Source organism: Eleutherodactylus coqui, chromosome 4 (assembly GCF_035609145.1).
Source record: "Eleutherodactylus coqui strain aEleCoq1 chromosome 4, aEleCoq1.hap1, whole genome shotgun sequence".
In the NCBI taxonomy this organism is placed as follows: Eukaryota; Metazoa; Chordata; class Amphibia; order Anura; family Eleutherodactylidae; genus Eleutherodactylus; species Eleutherodactylus coqui.
Genome location: NC_089840.1, coordinates 82353025 through 82375330, shown reverse-complemented (window position 1 = coordinate 82375330; position 22306 = coordinate 82353025). Strand labels below are relative to the sequence as shown.

The following is a 22306-nucleotide window of genomic DNA, read 5'->3' as shown; positions in this document are numbered from 1 at the left end:
TTTCTCTGCTGATAAAAAGAAGCATGGTGGCTCAGTTGTTAGTGCTGCTGCCTTGCAGTGCTGGAGTTGTAGGTTCACATCTGACCAAGCGTGATGTATGCATGGAGTTTTTTCATCCCCTGATGAGATTTCAACCTAGGACCCCAACACTGCAAGGCAACAGTACTAACTACCGAGCCACATTCACTGAGGAGGGGGTGATGGTGGCGGCACTGGAAATGACAAACAGATCGCATTCCAAAACTGGAAAGAAAAACGCAGCAGTCAGCACTTTTGATCCAGTGTAAAAAACAGAAGGGAGTCAAAAAAAAATAGAAACGGAGTTAAAAGGAAGACAATACATTTCCTTGGGCACGAAAAAGTTTCCTTTCCGCTTTGCTGATTGCACGATGAAATAGCAAATCAGAAATGAAGACGCTAGTGTGAACGCAGCCCCCTCCCCCCCTCACACTCCTAGGTGCCACTTTAATGCCCATTTTTGTACACGTTTTTTTTTATTATTATACTATTTTCAACTGTTTCCCTCACAGACTTTTTTTTTTTAGAACTTGAATGCGATCCTTTTCAAACACCTGTAACCATGGCAACCATAAATTTAAAAAAAGATTTAGGACACTTTCTTTTAGGCGTGCAAGTACAAAAGATAGAAATGTTGCAGAAAAATGCCAAAAGCGCCTGAAAGTCGCACGTAAAATTGGACTGAGTCTTTACATACCGAATTCGCAAACGTCTGTGGGGCGAAAAAAAAAGTGCACTTCAAGAGGTTATGTGACAAAGTCGCAGAAGTTGCAGCCGCACATACCGATACATTTATTACATTGTATTTATTGTATAGCATGTAGATCCCTCATATTTTACAACTGTGCAGCATAAAGCAGCGCACTGGACCGCAAGCTATGAAGCAGACCAGCGCTGGCAAGTTCAACTGCTCCCAGAACCCTCTGCCACAACCAAGATGGCCGATGTGACGCACCCCCCAGTGGACACGCCTACATACAGCCACGCCCCTTTCTTCCTCCCTGTCACCTGTTGCCCCAAACCGGAGGCGGGCGATGCAACGCCCACCGGATGACGTCACAGTGACGTCGGGAACCCTGGCTAGGAACGGCAGGTACTGCTGAGGACGCCATGTTGTGAGAGGAAGTAGAAAGCAGTGTGTGAGCGGTGTGAGGGCAGGAGCTGCGCTGGAGGGGTACGCGTTCGCCCGCTACCGGACTACAGAGCACGGAGCTAGCGGCAGAGCGGGCGGCCGGCTCAGGGAGGCGGCTCCTTTTGTCGCTTCCTTACGAGCTGTACGGGAAGTCCCAGGGCACACCGCAGCCCGTTTGGCGCCGGGGAAGATGCCGCTGGCGCAGCTGGCAGACCCGTGGCAGAAGCTGCCGGTGCAGAAAGTGGAGAGCGAGGTGAGCTGGGAGGAGAGAAGCGGAGGAGGAGGGCGGCGGGCCGGCAGGAAAGTGCCGAGAAGTTTGTGTGCGGAGAGCGCTGAGCCCTGTCATGTGCCGGCCGGTCCGCAGAGGTGACCGCGGGGACAGGGGGCGCTCTGCTGCTCCCAACACCCCGTATATATGTCATCTGCTGGCACGTGGATGGGGGGAGGGAAGTACTCGGTGATGGGACCTGCCGTCCCCATACATGGCATGTCTCCCCTGTCCCCCATTCTTGGGACATGCCGTCCGCATATAGGTGACATGCTGTTCCCTTAGAGATGACAGCCCCCACCCTATACCTGCGGCTTGACCTCCCCCATATATCTTTTCTCCCATGTCCCCCACATGTGATAGGCTGTTCCCATATGAGATGGGCTGTCCCAACATGACATGCGCCCGTATATCTGATGTGCCCCCTTTACCCAATGTTTGTGATGTGCCCTGACACATCTGAAGTGCTTTCATATGAGCTACCCCTCTATGATGTGCCCTCATCTCCCATATGTGATGTACTGCCCCTGTACATGATGTATATCTGATGTGCCCCCCTGCTGGTTTAACTTTCTGATGTGCTGTCATCATATTATGTGCCCCCCCCCCCCCCACATATCTGATCCGCCTCCATATGTGATGTCCCCATATATGTGACCTGCCTCCAAATGTTTGTGCCCCCCCCTGCTGTGCCAATATGATTTGCTGCCCCATATAGATGTGCACCCCCCCTGTTGTCCCAGTATATGTGCTGCTGCCATATATATGTACCTCCTGCTTTATCAATATATGATGTGCTGCCGCCATATATATGTACCCCCCCCGCTTTGTCAAAATATGGTGTGCTGCCCCCGTTGTCCAATATGATACGCAGCCCCATATGTGCCCCCCCCCCCCGTTACCACCATATGATGTACTGCCCCCATGTATATTGTCCCAATATATGATGTGCTGTCTATACATGTACCCTCCTGTTGTCCAATATATGATGTGCTGCCCCCATATATATATGCCCCCCCCCTGTTGTCCAATATATGATGTGCCCCCTCCTGTTGTCCAATATATGATGTGCCCCCCCCCCCCCCGTTGTCCAATATATGATGTGCTGCCTCCATATATATGTGCCCCCCCCCCCCCCGTTGTCCAATATATGATGTGCTGCCTCCATATATATGTGCCCCCCCCCCCCGTTGTCCAATATATGATGTGCTGCCCCATATATATGTGCCCCCCCCGTTGTCCAATATATGATGTGCTGCCCCATATATATGTGCCCCCCCCGTTGTCCAATATATGATGTGCTGCCCCATATATATGTGCCCCCCCGTTGTCCAATATATGATGTGCTGCCCCATATATATGTGCCCCCCCCCGTTGTCCAATATATGATGTGCTGCCCCATATATATATATGTGCCCCCCCGTTGTCCAATATATGATGTGCTGCCCCATATATATGTGCCCCCCCCCCGTTGTCCAATATATGATGTGCTGCCCCATATATATGTGCCCCCCCCCGTTGTCCAATATATGATGTGCTGCCCCATATATATGTGCCCCCCCCGTCCAATATATGATGTGCTGCCCCATATATATGTGCCCCCCCCCCCGTTGTCCAATATATGATGTGCTGCCCCATATATATGTGCCCCCCCGTTGTCCAATATATGATGTGCTGCCCCCATATATATATGTGCCCCCCCCCCCCCCCGTTGTCCAATACATGATGTGCTGCCCCCATATATATATGTGCCCCCCCGTTGTCCAATATAGGATGTGCTGCCCCCATATATATATGTGCCCCCCCCGTTGTCCAATATAGGATGTGCTGCCCCCATATATATATGTGCCCCCCCCCCCCCGTTGTCCAATATAGGATGTGCTGCCCCCATATATATATGTGCCCCCCCCCCCGTTGTCCAATATAGGATGTGCTGCCCCCATATATATATGTGCCCCCCCCCGTTGTCCAATATAGGATGTGCTGCCCCATATATATATATGTGCCCCCCTCCTGTTGTCCAATATAGGATGTGCTGCCCCCATATATATATGTGCCCCCCCCGTTGTCCAATATAGGATGTGCTGCCCCCATATATATATGTGCCCCCCCCCGTTGTCCAATATAGGATGTGCTGCCCCCATATATATATGTGCCCCCCCCGTTGTCCAATATAGGATGTGCTGCCCCCATATATATATGTGCCTCCCGTTGTCCAATATAGGATGTGCTGCCCCCATATATATATGTGCCTCCCGTTGTCCAATATAGGATGTGCTGCCCCCATATATATATATGTGCCTCCCGTTGTCCAATATAGGATGTGCTGCCCCCATATATATATATGTGCCTCCCGTTGTCCAATATAGGATGTGCTGCCCCCATATATATATATGTGCCTCCCGTTGTCCAATATAGGATGTGCTGCCCCCATATATATATACGTGCCTCCCGTTGTCCAATATAGGATGTGCTGCCCCCATATATATATGTGCCTCCCGTTGTCCAATATAGGATGTGCTGCCCCCACATATATGTGCCTCCCGTTGTCCAATATAGGATGTGCTGCCCCCATATATATATGTGCCTCCCGTTGTCCAATATAGGATGTGCTGCCCCCATATATATATGTGCCTCCCGTTGTCCAATATAGGATGTGCTGCCCCCACATATATGTGGCCCCCCTGTTGTCCAATATAGGATGTGCTGCCCCCACATATATGTGGCCCCCCTGTTGTCCAATATAGGATGTGCTGCCCCCACATATGTGGCCCTCCCCCCCCCCCCCCCCCTGATGTCCAATATATGTGCTGCCCCCATATATATGTGCCCCCCCCTGTTGTCCAATATGATGTGCTGCCCCCATATATATGTGCCCCCCTGTTGTCCAATATGGGTGCTGTCCTCATATATATGTGCTCCCTGCTTTCTCAATATATGATGTGCTGCCGCCATATATATGTACCCTCCTGCTTTCTCAATATATGGTGTGCTGCCCCCCTGTTGTCCAATATGATATGCAGCCCCATATGTGCCCCCCCCTGTTACCACCATATGATGTACTGCCCCATGTATATGTGCACCATATGTTGTCCCAATATATGATGTGCTGCCTATATATTTGCCCTCTTGTTGTCCCAATATATGATATGCTGCCCCCATATATGTGCCCCTCTTGTCCCAATATGATGTGCTGCCCCATATGTGCCTCCCTCTGCTGTCCAATATGTGAGGTGCTGCGCGCTATATATATATATATATATATATATATATATATATATATACACACACACACACCTCCTGTCCCAATGTGCTGTGCTGCCCCATATATATGTGCCCCTCTCCTGTCCCAATATGTGAGGGGCTGACCCCACATATATGTGCCCCCCTGCTGTCTCGATATATGATCTGATGTGTTGCCTGTTGGTATATGATGTGCTGCCCCCATATTCCGCTGAGTTCTCTGTTCTCATGTTCTGGGCTGTGTGGGACATAAACTTCCCCGGAATACTTGTCCTTCCAGCTGCTGTTCTACCGCTCTAATTTGGCACAAGAGTTTAATTTCCTCTCTATTGGAAACTTCTGTCTGTCCTGTAAGGGGTTAAGGCAGCCTGGAGCCTGCGGGGCTGATTCTGGATCACTCCAGGTTATCGTCTTCATGCTATTCCAGTACTATGGGGGAGTCTGTAGGACGTGTGGTCCCTGTGGCTGGATGAGGACTGTTGTCCCCCTGTGCGGTCCTGTAGGTGAGGATCCTGCAGAGATGTAGTCTAGGGGGCTCCGTCGCTCTTGGCATCTATGTGGGTAGAACGGGTCTCTCCTTTGTTATGGACTTTGCCTTGCCCCCAGTTTCCATGTCCTTTTCACCCTTTAAACCTGGCTGAGTAATTGGGCATTAGAAGGCTATGGAGGAGAGCCAGAAAGCAGATTCCCTGCTGCTGACATTTCACTCCTTGCTCATCTGTAATTTGACGACCATTATAGCATTCATCTCCCTAAAACGAGTCGGTCTGGCAGGGAGAGGCCATGGATTATTGATGAGGTTGGAGACCTCTAGGCTCATCCATTCCTCAGCTCATGTTCAGGGAGGACTGTGGCTGTCGGTGCAGCGAGCTCTTTGGCCCCCTTTGTTCTCCACCGACCTGGCTCTGCTTGCAGATGATACAATGTAGCTAGATGTAGCGCTGACTTGCTGAGGCTTTGCAGGGTGTGGTCCAGGCTACTTTTAGTTGTGACATCCCAACCTTACTCACATTCTGCTCAGATTTTGCTACATCATCTGTGGGTGGTAATGAGCGTGCCGGAAGGATGTTTGGACTCTTCTCGGTGGTGCCTGCCAGCTTGGACTGTGTCCCGTTGATAGTGATGACGGCTCCTCTTGGGAGATCATCCTGCTAATTGCTATATTACCTCCTTACGACATGTGATAATGTGCCATTAGCAGCCTGTCGGATATCCCCGGGGGTCTACGAAGAGTTGGGCTGACTTTACATTTAGCATGTTGTTTTCAACGGATTTTTTTTATAAAAGACAGAAATATACAAAACGGAGGTGAAATGAATAAAAAAGCGAATCGCTTTCTGTTATTTTCCGTCTCCCATTGACTATAATGCTAAAAGAAGGATCCGTTTGTTTTTTTAAACTGGAAACAAAAACGCAACATTCTGCTCTTTTTTTGTTAGTGAAAAAAACACAGAAAACAAAAAAACAGAATGAAGACGAAAAATTGAGAAACGATTGAAACAGAAGGACCTTATTTCAGTTTTTCTGCCCATCAAAACAGTTTTCTTTCTCTTTTGTTGCTCCCATGACGGAAAGTAAAAACGCTAGTGAAAAAGCGCTGTGGAATACGTTGGAGCTATACAGATCAAGATCTATTATTAAAAATGATGACATTGTATTTTTTTTCATTTTTTTAACATTGTGCTTTTATATCACAATTTTTTTTTTTCCCCGTTGTGTATAGGGTTAATTATTAGAGATGAGCGCACATACTTGTTAAGGGCGATTTCGCAATCGAGCATCGCTATTTTCGAGTACCTGGCTACTCGGGTGAAAAGATTCGGGGGGGGGGGGGGCGGGGGCGGCGTGGTGGAGCCGGGGGGGGGGGGGGGGGTACAGGGGGGAGCTCTCTCTCCCCCGGCGCCCCTCCGAATCTTTTCACCCGAGTAGTCAGGTCCTCAAAAATAGCGATGCTCGATTGCGAAATCGCCCTTAACGAGTACGTTCGCTCATCTCTATTAATTATCATTTTTATGACTGTAATAAAACGGCTACATTTCTAACTTCTTGTATCTTTATGTATCGCTGCCTCCAAGCACCATGTCATCAAGTAATAATGATGAAGCTTGTAGTCATCCGGGCTTATCTTCCTTTTTGCGTGATCATACCGGCTCATGAAGTCATGAAAAGCATCTTCCGTTTCTATCAGCGCTTAGCTCATGTGGGTGGGAGGGCCAGTAAACTGGAGCAAAGATCATCGAAAAACGTAGTGCTTTTTTTTTTTTTTTTTTTAAAGTTGGGGTCCCTTCGCACTTTGATAAAATGGCGCAATGCGAGAGTGTGAAAACGCAGAATTATGAAACCAATGATTTTTCAATGGTTTCATTCCCATTTGCGATGATTTCACTCATGGAATGTGGCGTTGAAAAAAATAAAAATCGCAGCATGTCCTAGCTTCCTGCATTTTTTTTGCATATTTTATATCCCATGTTTCCCTATGGAGCCTCCTTTTTATTGTATCGCAAAGCACGAACCTGCGTTTTTTTTTTTTGTTTTTTTTTTGCGCGAAGTGTCTCTTTTAGAATTAGAAGCTACTGTCTATTGCGAGATAAACGCAAGCATGCCAATTTTTCGTAATCTTTTTACCCATTCCATTTCGGGATGGATTTCGTGGCGTCAGTTCTACACGATTAGTGCTCTACAATCTAGCTACGGCAACCATCTGTTAAAGGGCTTGTCCTGGACTCTTAATATTGAAATGGGTGCCCCCAGTGGCAGTAAAATTCACTGACAACACCTTTAAACTTCCTCTGTTGTTAAAAGGGGTTTTCCACAAAATGCTATTGATATCCTATTTTCAGGGTAGGTCATCAATAGTTGATCGTCTGGGGTCTGCCACTCGGGACCCCCGCTGAACAGCTGCTCCGATGCCTGCTTGCAGCTCCACAATACAAGGGGCCAGGACTAAATCAATTAGCTGCCACCCATGTGCAAATGGTCAGCACTGACAGTAGGCACCCAATCAGCCAATCAACTTCTGATGATCTTATCCTGTGGGTAGGTCATAAATAGTATTTATGTGGAAAACCCCTTTAAGTTTAATTGTTGTATTCATTATTACACTCTTGTGTAAAGGCCCATTTAGGCAACGATTATTGCTCAAAAGCCGTCTTTTGAGTGATTAATCGTTGTGTGTAACGGCACTGACAGTGTGCAGGTTTTGTTAAGCCGTCGCTCATCGTTGTCTTTCAGCATGTTTACAACTGTTCTTTCACTTGTGTTTAGAGCGTGAGGTTTATCATTTACCAGAGTTTCTCCAATTCTTCACTTTCTATAAAGTAGTGTTTTTCTTATTCATCAGAACTCAATGTTCTCCCCCCTGCTAGTGGAGCCTGTACAGACAAGCTGCAGCTAAGAAGCAATTCCCATTCTGAAGTCAGTGTTCTTGAGGTCAGCTCTTGGGGAACGGAGTGTTTTTATCAGTAAATGGGTTTTTGCCCTTAAACCGATATCACAGAGGGATTTTATGGTTTTAGGAAGGTTTGATCATATTGTATTAAATTATATGTAGGGGGGGATTTACTAACCTACAAATAATTGCACAAGTCGTCTGCCTCAATTTGTGCCAAAAAAATGGCGTAAATGCATTGCACTAGACTTGTGTTGTAGACTCTTCTTGCACCTCACTAGGCAATGTCCAGGAAGGGGCGGTGCTTAAAGGGATTGTCCAGCTGTAGGCTGAAAGCCTATCTTCAGGTTAGGCCATCAGCAGGGGTCTGCCACCTAGGGCCCACACTGATCACCTGTTCGCCAGGCTGTTGTGATTTGTGCACAGCGCTGATTAACCAAATTAGTCATTGCCCCAAGTAGTCTTGCATAGTAGATTAAAGGGGTTTTCCCATCTCGGCCAATAGGAATACTCAGATGTACAAGGTGGTCGGCAATTATGGAAATTGACAGGCTTTGCAGAAATCGCGTCACACAGCAGGCTACGCTATGCAACAAACTCCTATTCACTTCTATGGGAGTTATGGAAATGGCACAGTCTGACCGGCTGTTTTTGTGGTCCTCAGCCACTACATACTGCTGCCCCTGGGGGGACAGGCAAGGAACGCGAGATAGCCGCCTACCCCAGAGACGGCACCCGCATCCTGGAGATGTGCCATAAAAGTTTCCGACGGGAAAACTCCTTTAAAAGTCCTCTTGCAGTCAAATTATTAGGCTTGTGAGCGATTGCACCAGTCGCTTAACTAGATATTCCTTTACAACATTTAGCATCAATCAGGCTTATTTGAAGATACACATTTTTTTAACGTGTCATATTAATTGCAATTTGGGTGGCAGCGATTATCACTAGATTGGTTGGAGTAACCGGAGTGCCTGCAGACTTGTACCATATAAACCCCCCTGTGGGCTCACGTCGCTATAATCCTCTTCCTCCGACATCTACATTTCCAGTCGTGAAGGATGTATGTGCTTGTCTGAGGCTAGGATGCCTCCATTTGTGGCCGTCGCCCTGGTCCTGCCGGGCACGGTCGGGCTGATCCTCTCAGTTGGAGGACAGAAATGTCACCATCTTGTTTCTGATGAGTAACGGGCTTCGTGCAGTGATCTATACAAAGTCCAATATGGTGGCTACGTTCGTCCATGACGGTTGTGCTGGGGGCGCAGCGCTCTTCTGTGTTTTTGATGTATTGAAGCTGCCAGGTTAGCGGTCTGCTTGTTCATGTTAGCAGTGCAATAAAAGTTGCAACCTTTTTTTTAATATAATACTGTTTTTTGTTTTTTTTTGTGGGTTTTTTCCCCCCTTTTCTACCAAGGAAGGCCCGGTGCTTCTAACTGCAGGCGCAGCTTCCATTGATGTTAATGAGAGCTGCGCCTGCATTTAAAAATGCCAGCCACTACACAGGGGTCGGAGCAACAGCTTTCGCTCTGTACCCGTGTAGCGGCACTGACAGTGCCCGATCAGCTGATTGGCCACGGCCCTGGCCATGGACTCTAGACCTCTAATGAAGCTTGCTTTTTCATCTTTTCTCCGTATGTAACTGGAGGCACACGGCGGTATACAAGGGGGTCCCGTGCACCGATGTGGCTCCACTTAGTTTGGAGGTTGTGCATGTACAAAGTGTCATCTCTTCCCCACTGCTGGCCTGTTGGATGGGGTCCTTCCTGTTTACATGTAATCTTCCGGTGCATTGGTGTATATACCAGACGGCGTGTGCGGTAAACATGACCGCTGCGTGGGAGGCTTATTCCTTAGCATTCTTGTTTCTATCGTTATGGAACTATTTTTGTAACTTATTAGGTTTTTCACGACGGATGTGACCTTTCTAATTGAGAGCGTCTCTCTTGTGTAACTAAAAGGATTCCACGAGGTCACTGGGTTGTTGGCAATGGGGAGCTTGGTAACATTTAACTTCTAATTAGTTAAAGGAGTTGCACCAAGATTTCAAGTTACCCCCAATAGAGGACGGCTCGCTGATCGGTGGAATCTCATCGCTGAGACACCTGCAAATCTCAAACGCCCCCCCCCCCCCCTTCCTCCACTGTGGGGTAACTACACCCCCAGAAGTGAGGAGGAGGAGGCTGGATGGGGAGCCTCTGGTATTTTTGTGAACCTTAGTTTAACCTCTTAGTGACCACCCCATTGCCTTTTTACGTCCTACCTTGCTGGACTCTAACCCCCAGGGATGTAAAAACATGCTCCCTGCGCGGATTAAAACCCTGGATGTGACGGCTCCATGTGATGACCACTTCCTTTAAACAAAAAACAAAAGGCATTAACCCTTTAGTGACGGCCCCATTGCCTTTTTACGTACTAGCTACCTCATCTTCCCGAAAATAAGCCCTATCCCTATTTTCATGGGGTGGGGGGCTTGAAATATAAGCCCTCCCCCAACAATAAGCCCTAGCTACACTAGTTTAATAAAAATTTAAAAAGCAATACTCACCTAGCTGCCGGCGTCTGTCCCTTGCGCTGGTCTCCGGTGCTTTCAGTCTGCAGTCCTCAGCACTGAAATGATTCTCTTCTGGTGACATGGCTTTGAATACCCTGCCTCCTAAAAACGTTTTGATTGGCTCGAGCGCCAGCCAATCAGAGCCAGCGCTCAATGAACCCATCATAGCGCTTACCGGAGACTGGGTATTCAAAGCCCCGTTACCATGAGAAGAGAATCCTGTCAGCGCTGAGGACTGCAGCAGCGCAAGGGACACACGTCGGCGGCTGGGTAAGTATAAGACATTGAGCCTCTTTTGAGGCAAAAATTAATATAAGACAGTGTCTTATTTGTGGTGAAACAGGTAAGTGGGCTTTAATCCACAGGGACATAATACTTCTTCTAAGGTTTAAAGCCCTGTAGGCTGTGGACGTGACAGCTCCATGCTGGCTGTTCCTGGAGGTAGCCGACAACCTGGACCTGTCATACTGGGCTACGGGACCCCCCCCCCCCCCCCATTTCACCCCGGTCATGTGATTGACGCTATTCAATGGTTAGTGCCGATTCGCATAAAAGTAAATAAAGAGCTAAAAGTTCGATTTTTCAGCTCCACTCATAAATCGCATCCATGAGGGGGCTGAAACTACTTGTCCCCCATCCTCTATGATGTCCTGCGTTCATTTGGTCCGGAGCGGACTCTCTGCCATCTTCTGCGCATGCGCGCCAAAGGAAAAGTGGTGACACATCCCCAGAAGCCCAGATTGCCGTGGGACATTTAAAATCTCCTGGCAACGGCTACTGAAGGTAACCGGGAAGCAGGAGATGTCACCGGATACCGCCAATCACGGAAAAGTGCGGGGGGAAAAAAAAAAAGTTAGTTTCAGCTGCCCTCATAGATCGGATCTGAAAATACTCACCCCCCATCCTACATTATGTCCTGCGGTGGGCGTCTGCACATGTGCCGGAGGCCATAGAGCCTGGCAAATTAAAAATTTTCCTGCACCTAGTCAGTACTGGTTGTGGGTACCCGCTTCATCGCTAAGTGACGGCGCAGGAAATATAAACAAGAGGTGTACTGCGTATGACCGCCTGTGTGAGTACGCAGTTATGCGCAGTACATTACGCGGCCGTACGCAGCGCCACGGCCGGCTCACAGCTGGGATCCACTGCAGGCCGCCGCAAGCAGATTCCACATACGACCGTATGAGCCCGGCGTTATTCAGATCACTACCTGTAATACGTATTTTACAAGAAGCCCCGGGAACGCTCGCCTTCCTGCAGTTCCAGGAGCAGCTTGTTGAGCGTCTTCTGTGTGAGACCGCTGCACCTCAGCAAGCTTATGAAGTCTCACAGAGCGCTACTCTTTACACCCTATCCCTGCCGCTGAGGTTAAGGAGTACCCCCCGCAAAAGCATGGAAGGAGAAGGGATACCCGGTTTTATTGCCCCATGTGCCCAACCAGCCTCTGTAATTACCCGTCATCTGACATACCACACAGTTTACATTATTACTTTTATCTAAGATTAAGGAAGGGAGTCAGTTTTTTTTCTGCACAAGTGGGCAATGGGGAACAGGACAAACTGGTATCCATTTTGGGGTGCCTATCCTCATTTTTTGATGTGCACTATAGGAATACAAAACTGTCTTTAAAATGACATATTTGCAAAAATATGAGATCTTAATTTTTTTCTATAAATTGCATTAACTCCTGAAAAGAAACCGTGGGGTCAAAATACTCATGACCCCCCTCAGTAAATACATTAAGGGGTGTATCTTCAAAATGGGGTCATTTGTGGGGGTATTTATCATTCTGACACTTCTTGGTCTTTGAAATCGGCTTGGTGTGAGAAAACAAAATGTTCCTCAGAATGTTGATAATGGTACATTTGTATGTCTCCTAAATGGTTAAAAATAGCCTTTTTTAAATGTGCTTCCAGAATAAAGTAAACAGATGGAAATGTATATCTTATCAGAAAATTGTACAGTATGTTTGCACATTTACATACAGGAATATGAGAAGCCTATTTTGGGGGGTCCCTGATGCCGGCCAATTAGCGGGGAAGGAGTGTATAGCCCAGTCAAAAAGGTATTCCAATTTCAGCAAGAAGTATATATTACACGCATTAGTCTAGCGGTGTGTTCTGCCTTCGCTGCCGTGTGAGACTACCAGATTACCGACGACTTGGGAACATTAAGTGTGGACTCTCTCATGGAGCACAATGTGTCATAGACCTGGATTTACAATGTTTACAATTTATGGCGTAGTTAGCATGCTTCCAGCCGCCTACGCTCTTACGATGGAGCCCTAAGAGAGCTATTATTGCTTACTGGATGATAAGCCCAGAAAGTGCTTCACATTTCTGTAATAAGCTAGTCATTGCGCTAGTTACGGGGAGCAGTTTTATATTTTGGCAGAAAAAAATTATCCTCGCTGGATCCCATTAATTTCAGTGGGCTATAAGCAGATATTGAAATAGTAACTAGCATTCTGCAAAGAATGTATTACACACGACACAATAAGGCACCAAGAAGGAGGAGTTGAAAGCGGATGAAACTTTTATATGTGTGACTGTAATGATGTATGTGAGTGATACACTTGTACGCTGGTATTCCAACAGGTCCCATAAATGCTCTTGACCATAAATCTATCAACAGGGCAGTTGGTAGAGTTTTCGCCGAATGAGAAGGAAGTGTGGCAACCTGGCGGAGTTATTCCTGGGAAGCCCTTGCTTTGTGGGCAAGTATTGTCTCACTGGAAAATGCGTCTTGGAAGCCCTGCCATGAGAAGAAACGTAGATGGCTGCAGGATGTCCTGACGTGTGACCCACTATCGTATGCGACGGACCCCAGATCATCACACCAGCAGTGGAGGCAGCGTGTTGCACCCCAGAATTGAAGTGCCCACCACTAGGCCTTCATACTCAAATATGGTTGCCGTCTGGTCCTGTACAGAACTGGATTTGTCGCTAAAGACTATACGGTTCCAGCCAATAGCAGTCCTGGTTTCTCGTTCACGCCACCACTGCAGATGTAAGTGACGGAGTTGAGGTGTTAATCGCAAGACATGTAATGGGCCCTATGACACCAAATTTACTACCTGTACTCTCCTAGAAATAGTCGGGGCCATGACGGGTCTGTAATGAAGATGCCACCTGTGTCTGGATGGTGGACAACAAAGCTGTTGGATATATGGGCCGATCAAACGATCCTCTACTGGTGGTCTGTGTGGGCCATCCAGAGCCTGATCACTTTTTGCACATGCCTCCATGTAACTACTGCTCCCAACACCTCTTAACAGCTTGGTTAGAACGGCCTACATGGTGGGTAGTTCATGGAAACAACCATCCTACTTCCAATGATACCCCCCCTCTTAATCTTAAGTCTTCGAATGCGTCATAGAGGCGTCTAGTGGTCAACTATCACTCAACCAGAGGTCCACTACACAAAAGTAGCCCCTGAGAGCCTTTTCATAGGACAACAAGGGAAGCAACTTTACGTCTCCTGGTGGCAAGAACCCATATCTAATCAGACTGCAACTGTAATCACATCTGTATACCAAGTTTTGCAACACTCTGACATTTCTTTCTGGGTACATTATTATTTTTTTGGTCAATGATTGTCCATTTTTCAGCCAGACCTGCTCGCAGTTTCCAAGCAGACTGCATTGAAATGACCAACAGAAATGTGTGTTGTGATGAGTGTTGGGACGGGTGATGTGTATTTGCCGTGGTATTTCCAACAGCCTTAATAGTAAGGCCAACACCTGCTTGTCTGAGGCCAATGCTCTACATTAAATGACTTGATGTGTGAACAATGCCGGACTGTAGGATATGACCTTGTTGGCAGCAGCCAACACTTATTTGTCTGGATGTGTCCGCAGTAGGTTGTAATACTCAAGCTGACTCCCAGGAAAGTCAGAATAAGTTGGTTTTAGTAATCTGCTTTTCATACATATACAGCTGTTTTGGTGTTTTTGCACCTCATCAGTGTACAGTAGGTTTCTGGCTTGGCTAGTGAGAGGCCTGTGATGTGGGTCAGGAAGAGGATCCTCTTACCTTAAGTAGATCACCTAGAAGGTGTGTGAGGTCCATCCATGCTCCTCTGATAAATATGCAAATAAGTCCATTGAAATATATTGAGTCCTCTGATTTGTCTTTCGTACATGAGATCTTCATGCAACTGTTAAAGTGCTACCCCATACAAAGAACCTATCCTCTAGTCACAGGACTGCTGGGACCGTCATTGGTCATGAGAACGAGGAGCTGAGGGTCCATGAATGAATGAATGGAGTGGTTGTCATGTGTGCATACTACTGCTCCATTCATTTCAGTGGCACTGGCCAGCACTCGTACACGGCTGTGTCTGGCAGTTTCACAGAAATGAATTCAGTAGTAGTGCGAATTGTTCGTTCCGGGCCAGTTGGAGCCCCTATTCACATGATTGGTGGGGGTCCCTTGTCCTCATACTTATTACCTATGCTGCGGACTAATTACTTGCCCTACTCTCGTCTGTGAAGGTGAATGAGAATGGCACAGGCTGCGATTCCCTTACATACAGAGAATCAGTCTGTGTGAAGTCCTCACTGGCTATGATGGTCTGGGCGTGTACTGTGGAATACACGGATAGCACACGGAAGTGATTTATGCTCATGTGAGTAAGTCCTGAGAAATCAACACCGCATACCTCAGTAAGATGGGGTAAGAACATACTTGGTATAAGAGACTTCATCTAAGGTTCGGTTCACATCTGTGCCCAAGGCTTCATCCAGAGCCTCTGTCGAAGATCCACATGGCTGGCTAATACCGGGATTAGCAGCCGCAGCGAAATTCCGCTCTGAATTTCCACAGCAAATCCTCCCTTTGTGAACCAGCCTTACTGTGAAACGCTGCGGCTTTCTAGATAAATCCTAGTTTAAGTGAGGCAGGAATGGGGAGAAGTCTCACCTGGGTGGCTCTCCGTTGGCTCCTCCACACCTAGATTGACACGTTTCTCCTCAAGGACAAATTCCAGTCGGTAAGACACTTGCCCTGGTTGGGTCCTTCTTAGCCGCCGGAACTGATACGGTTGTTAGAGGGTTATTTTCATATGTTCTATCATATTTGAGCCGCTGCCTTGTCTTCAGAATGGCTCGCGCTTCGTTAAAGGGGTGTTTTGAGTTCAATTAAAGTGGTTGTCTCGCGGCAGCAAGTGGGGGTATACACTTCTGTATGGCCATATTAATGCACTTTGTAATGTACATCGTGCATTAAATATGAGCCATACAGAAGTTATTCACTTACCTGCTCCGTTGCTGGCGTCCCCGTCGCCATGGATCCGTCTAATTTCGCTTTCTTCTGGCGTTTTTAGACGCGCTTGCGCTGTGCGGTCTTCTTCCTGGTGAATGGGGCCGCTTGTGCCGGAGAGCTGGTCATCGTAGCTCCGCCCCGTCATGTGTGCCGATTCCAGCCAATCAGGAGGCTGGAATCGGCAATGGACCGCACAGAGCCCACAGTGCACCATGGGAGAAGACCCGCGGTGCATCGTGGGTGAAGATCCTGGCGGCCATCTTGGTGAGGGAAGAAGTAGGAAGAAGGAAGACGTCGCAGAGCGGGGATTCGGGTAAGTGATATATATTTTTTTTTTTTTTTTTTTAACATATCCCTTGGGGTTGTCCTGTGCCGAACGGGGGCCTATGAAGAAAAAAAACCCCGTTTCGGCGCGAGACAACCCCTTTAATATGGCCATACAGAAGTGTATAACCCCACTTGCTCACGCGAGACAACCTCTTTAAAGAAAAGAATCCAGCGACCCTAGCCCCGGAACAATGAAACGGCCTATGTGCAGTGGCCTAAAGTGGTACTGCAGGCCGCATCCCCTTTAAGTGAATGGGATTAGGGAACGAACAATCCTGCAGTCAATGATTGCCCCATGCCATCGGAAATACCGAGGGCCAATCCGCATGCTTATACCGATTGGCGTGCGTTACAGCCATGTAAAAGAAACTTGTCACGTAATAGCAGGGATTTGTTTTCCCCCAACGGGAATCCATTTTTGTTTTCCTCGTATTAGTGCGGAGAGCCTCATTATATGATGCAGCGACAATTACACGGACGCCCATCTGTTCAGCCAGGGACATCTGTAGACGCCGTCCCAGTAAGTTTTGATATGGTAATGCAGGGCTGTAATGATATTAGAATTTTTTTTTTTTAATTGCAAAGCGATGCTAAATATTAGGCAATACAGTAAGTAACAGAAAACGCCTGGTAGCAGCGCAGGACTGCCATCGGGGACACGGGCCAGTCCTTCTGACTGGCAGACCTTGTTACTGCATGCCATCTTATAGTGGATCTCATGCCTCCTGCTGCCATGGGGAAACGTCCAGGAAACACATCTATTTTCAACTCTTCTTTTCTTCCCGTGGGCTACCATGGAAACAGATGATCCTTTTACCCTCTACTATATCAATATGCATCTTCTTATTGTACCAGCTCTCGCATCCCTTTGGTCTGTCTATAAGCTAAGCGTGTGAGCGCGGCTCGGCCCACGTAGAGAGCAGATTCAGGGAAGCACATGCTGTCACACAAAAGGGAAGTCCTTAAATATGTTGTTCCGGGGATATTTCCATGAAGAACCGGTGAGTAGATCTGTCGGCTATAGCGGTTTTCGGATTGTATGTAGGATGCCTTGTATGCTCTTGTAAGTTATAGTCGATGCAAGTCTGAGGGCTCACAACGTCACCAGTTCATCCAGGTTTGTCCATTTAAATGCTGCAGACTGCGCTATTTTTTTCCCTGCCCCCCCCCCCCCCCCCAAAAAAAACCGGATATCTAACAATGGAAGTCCCTTTAAATTAAAAAAAAAAAAAATCAATGGGAGGGAAAAAAGCGCATTATTTGTTTCTTTTCTCCAAAAATGGAGCGGAGACAGAAACCCTGAACTGACCCTAACGCAGGCGTGAAAGGAGCCTTATAGTTAAAGTAATGGGTGTTTTTTTTTTTTTGTTTTAATCCTATAACCGATAATGACCCTTTTAGGCTGGGTTCACACGAGGAGGGTTTGCCGCAGAAATTCCGTGCAGAATTTCTCAGCGGCAAATCCACCTGCGGCCACTAATCCCAGAATCAGCCAGCCATGTGGACGAGATTTGACAAAGTCACACGGGGCGGCAAAGCCGTCGCTACGGCGCGGATTCCCAGGACGCAGCATGTCCATTAAAAAAATTATTATTTTTTTTTTAATCTGCTGCGGCCGTGCTCTCCTATATGGGAGAGCCAGCTGCAACAGAAAAGGCATGTGGGGAGACGCTCCAAAACCCGCAGCTACCATGCCACGGGTTTTGAAGCTGCATTTTACCGGCTGAAATCTTGTGGTTTTTTTATTTTTTTTTTTTGCTGCTGCAAAACCGTGAGATTTCCGCCGAGAATACGTCCTGCGTGACCCAGCCTGACTGTATTTGTGATGGTAGCATTTAATTGGTATGCATAGAGTTGAGGAATAAGGCCTCGTTTACATGGTGTCATTTTGCTGCGAAATTAAGCTTGATTTTCACTCTGAAATGCACATCGGGATCCACGACATTTTAGATCGCTGTCGAAGGCTATGAAAATCTGCGCTGCGGTTAGTATGCTGCATTTTTAATTTTTTAAATTTTTTATTAATATTTCACTTTTCTGCATATGGAATTTGAAATTGCATTGTGGGAAAAAATCTGGCTCCAAATACTGAAGGAAAGAGGGCTGCAGGCAGGGCTTTTTTTTCTGTTCAGAAAGCAAGCGGATCCCATTATAATCAATGGGGGTCCGTCCGCTGCTGTTCAGTTCTGTCAAGAGATGGAGATCAGCCATGAAGGCTCCATTTGGGGAGCAGGAAAGCAGAACCCTGAACTCAGATGTAAATATGTAAATCCACCTGAAAATCCTTCCTTATTTTCTGGCAGTTTCACTCTTCAGTCCCAGACTGCTTCACTTTTCTGTCAAAAATAAACATATTAGAGATGGCTCCCGGTTTATGTAGGCCCGTGGCCAATAGAACTAATGGTTTTTGTGTCAACTTTATTTTGTTTATTACTATTTTGGCAATACCACATATGTGGGCATCCTTGAAATAGTAGTTTAGTATACCTAGTGTACTTACTGACAACACACTTGGGTGCTATAGATGTTTTTACCATGTGGGACTACAACTCCCAGTATGACTGTAATATGCTGAAAGCAAGAATGCTCTAGTCTAGACCTTACATAACAGACACCGAATACACACTGACACTGAGTGAATCACAGGTGACATCCTCTGGACTGATTCCTTTTCTTCTCCATCTGGTCCAGACCCTCATGACTTCTGCAGCTACATTTTGTGTCCGAGACCTCTTTGGTTCCTCTGAAAATGGCGTCCCACACTGTCACCTGAAAATGGCATTAAAAACTGTGCCCTTGAAGTATATTAGAATATACACGATACACTCTGCACCCCCTAAAATAGTGAATATAATCAATCTCGACCGCCATGGCAGCTTTTTCCAGCCACAACTTGTCTCTACAAACGCTCATCCAGCTGCTACTACCAAAGAACCTCTCAGAGCTCTCTACACAGTAATAGTGCCCCGCATGGTAGTTAACCCACTTTGTGGTCCCTAACATAGTAATTAGCCTTCTCTGTGGTTCTCCCCTTAATATAATTGGCCCCCATTATGCCTTTCACAGCCCTTGTTTTCTGGCGGCATTGTCATAAAAACTGAGTTCCTTCCTTTAAATGTATTAGATCTGTCATCACATGCTGCACTGCTCTTCACATTGCGGTGCCCACATATCTTCAATACTGCATCCCTGTCAACTCACTGCGGTTCCTACTTCTCTGGGCTAGTGGAGAGGAGGAGGTGATTGGAGCCTTATTGAGGATCTAATAAATGGCGATGAGGGAAGGAGCTCCTTATACCGGTAGTTATAAATGACTCCTAAGTGGCCCTACTGGATCCCACCCCTCAGGGTGGGCTCCTCAGGCACAGTTGGCCTGGGCACCTGCCTGGGCTTGCGGGGTGCTGGCACCGACCCAGTTTGTCCTATATCCAAAATGCGTCCCTTTTTAAGCATTGCCCTACCTGTATGTTACAGAGCAGGATGAACTGAACAGATAGATGTAAAGTTTTGTGGCAAATGCTTCAGTAGAACTTTGGACCTATTCTGTGATTGACTATCAATCGGCGGGTAGGACCTACCTGAACAGTGATTTGGATCAAAAAGTCGCCAGTAACACTTTGTTCACATCTGCCGTTGAGATTCCATTTTCCAGGTCTGTTGTGGGAACAGGAAAACTGGATCCTGGCCAGGAGCGAGATTGGAGCCGGATGGCCCCATTCAGACCCAGTTGACTAATGGGATCTGCCATGCCTGTTGGCATCTTCCTGGGTGATACGGTGCAGCATGCTGTGTCGTTTCATCTCGGTTTTTGTTCTGGATTTGCAGCAAAGGCTCTAAAGGAATATGTGAGCATGCCATTATTGTGGATCTTCTCTCATAAACCCATTTATTCATCGGATTAGATCACAACATATTTTACATTTTATTGTAACATTCATACTTCAAAGGGGTGATCTCCTCTTTGGCTTCACCTCCTCTCTGCCTCGGTCTGCACTGAGATGGCATAGAAGGTGTTAAACGTCTCGCTTTCGCTAACCTCTGCTGTTAGAAGGACACGCTATGATTGACAGTCGCACTTCCGCTTCTGATCACATCGGCACACAACTTCTGTGCCCTTAGGATGTCTGTGCTGCACCAGTGCGGTGGTGTGTGGGAACGGACTTCCACCGGCTAGGTACGGGGCAGTAAGAGGTTGGCATGTTTTCACGCTTCCTCGCGTTCGCTTAGCTTTTTCACACATTATTGTGACTTGAGGCTCAGGGTTTGCTTTCTATCTGGTTTAGTATTTCAAGGTAGCTTATGTCCTGAACACCGACACTTGTTGAACATGTGGATCATGCCGTGTAATAAGATTAATTCTGCTATACAATAATACAGAGAAACCTTTTGTTTTTTCGCCTTTTTTTTTTTTGGTCTCTGTTCAGTCTATTTATTAGGGCGGTCTCCCCTCTCTGGATTTCAAATGTGATAACAGAAAGTAGTCGATTATATTGCTTTTTAAGTACTTTAAAAACCGTTTTCCTTATTTCCGTGATCTTTACAGTTGGATTTATTGGGCATTTTGCAAAGTTAGCTAAAAGGGTTGTTCATTATTAACCGCTGTTAAGTTAGACAGAATAAATTTTAAATTGTAGTAATTAAATAATAAAATAGAATTTGCTTGTATGCGTAGTTAGCGCTTTTACATAGTGATGGCGCCCCCTGCTGTTCTTTTGATTCTTTGTCCGAGCGTCCACCCAATGTGTCCAGTGCTAGTGAGTAGGAGCTCCTTGCAGTGTGCAGATTCTTATTGGCTGGCCTGTACACCAACGAGAACTACTCTACCACCTTCGTGTAAGAGAATCTGGTGGTGGGACGGAGCTCCTGAGCATGTAGGACCACTGGTAGCTAGCCTGGTGTGGTGCAGTGTGTTAAAGCAGCAGAAATGCAGTCCTAAACTCACTCCTGAACTGAAGGTTGCAAGTTCATTCCCTGTATGGTTCAAGTAGTGGGCTCAAGGTTGACTCGGCCTTCCATCCTTCCGAGGTCTGTAAAATGAGTACTGAGCTTGGTGGGCGGTAATAAATAAATTATCTGAAAGCGCTGCGGAATAATTTGGTGCTATACAAATAACAAGATTTATTTTCTTTTGGTTGGCCCCTCGAGTCCCCAAGCTTTCTTACTGGTTCAGTTTAGTGAATTCTGTAATCCCCCATAAAGAATGGGTGTTTTGAAACTAGAACCATCCAAACAAATTTTCCAAACCTTGATATAGGTGGCTCAGGTTCTTCTGTGTTATATGATGCATTACCCCCCCCCCCCCCCTGCATTGCTGGGCTAGATGACTACAAAGGATGTATCCACCCTAGTTGTGATTTCATCATTGGCCTTCAGTAGGACCCATGTTAGTGGTGCTGTTAAGTGTGTTTTCCATACAGCAGTTCATGGGTTACTATTCACCAATTCTTCATCCAGTCTTTGTAATTTGTGCTCTTTTCTAATGGCCGTTGCCTTTGTGTGAGCGCTTTGTTTTCTGTACAGTTTTTACTGGCCATGCCTTCTGTTTTATGCTATTTTTGATGATCCTCATTTCTTCTGCAAGTACTCGGTTAGGTTACGTCTGCACAGCGGAACTCGCTGTGGAATGTTCTGCATGAACTCCACTTCTAAAAGCCAAAACCAAATCGGAGTCTTTTTGCCAAGGATCCGCTCGTGGATTTGGCCGCGTCACTTGATGCAAAAACGCATCAGTATTTTGCATGCAAATTTTGGCTATTGATAAAGCTAAAACAGTGTGCAGATCTGCAGCAAAAAGATTGTTTTATTGCGGTGTACACTCTGCAGAATTCTGCAATGAATTCTGCTGTGTGACTAGACCTTTTTATTTATTTTTAAACCCATTTTAAAATGTACAGCGCTATGGAATAATCATCAACAATGGGGCCCATAGTCGTAGTTCACTTATTGATATGGTTTTGGAGTATGAAAGAAACCCATGAACCCCATTCAAATTTTGTTCTTGGTGGGATTGGACTCCGGGACTCCAGCAAGTTTATTGAGACTCCGGGACTTGAGCCACTTTATTCCCCCCACCCCCTAATCCCCAAAGCGGAGAGGGGGAAAGGATCCAAAGAGTTGG

General features: G+C 46.7%; 1 protein-coding gene across 2 annotated transcripts in view; it reads left to right on the top strand.

Annotated features, from left to right (window-relative positions):
• The first annotated feature begins 1092 nt into the window (after window positions 1-1092).
• RPS6KA3 (ribosomal protein S6 kinase A3) overlaps window positions 1093-22306 on the top strand; it is a 134289-nt gene continuing 113075 nt past the window's right edge. For both annotated transcript variants that reach the window (XM_066599792.1, XM_066599791.1), the window contains exon 1: window positions 1093-1403. In XM_066599792.1, coding sequence (XP_066455889.1) covers window positions 1341-1403 — 63 coding nt within the window. In that variant the 5' untranslated portion in view covers window positions 1093-1340. The remainder of the gene's footprint in view (window positions 1404-22306) is intronic.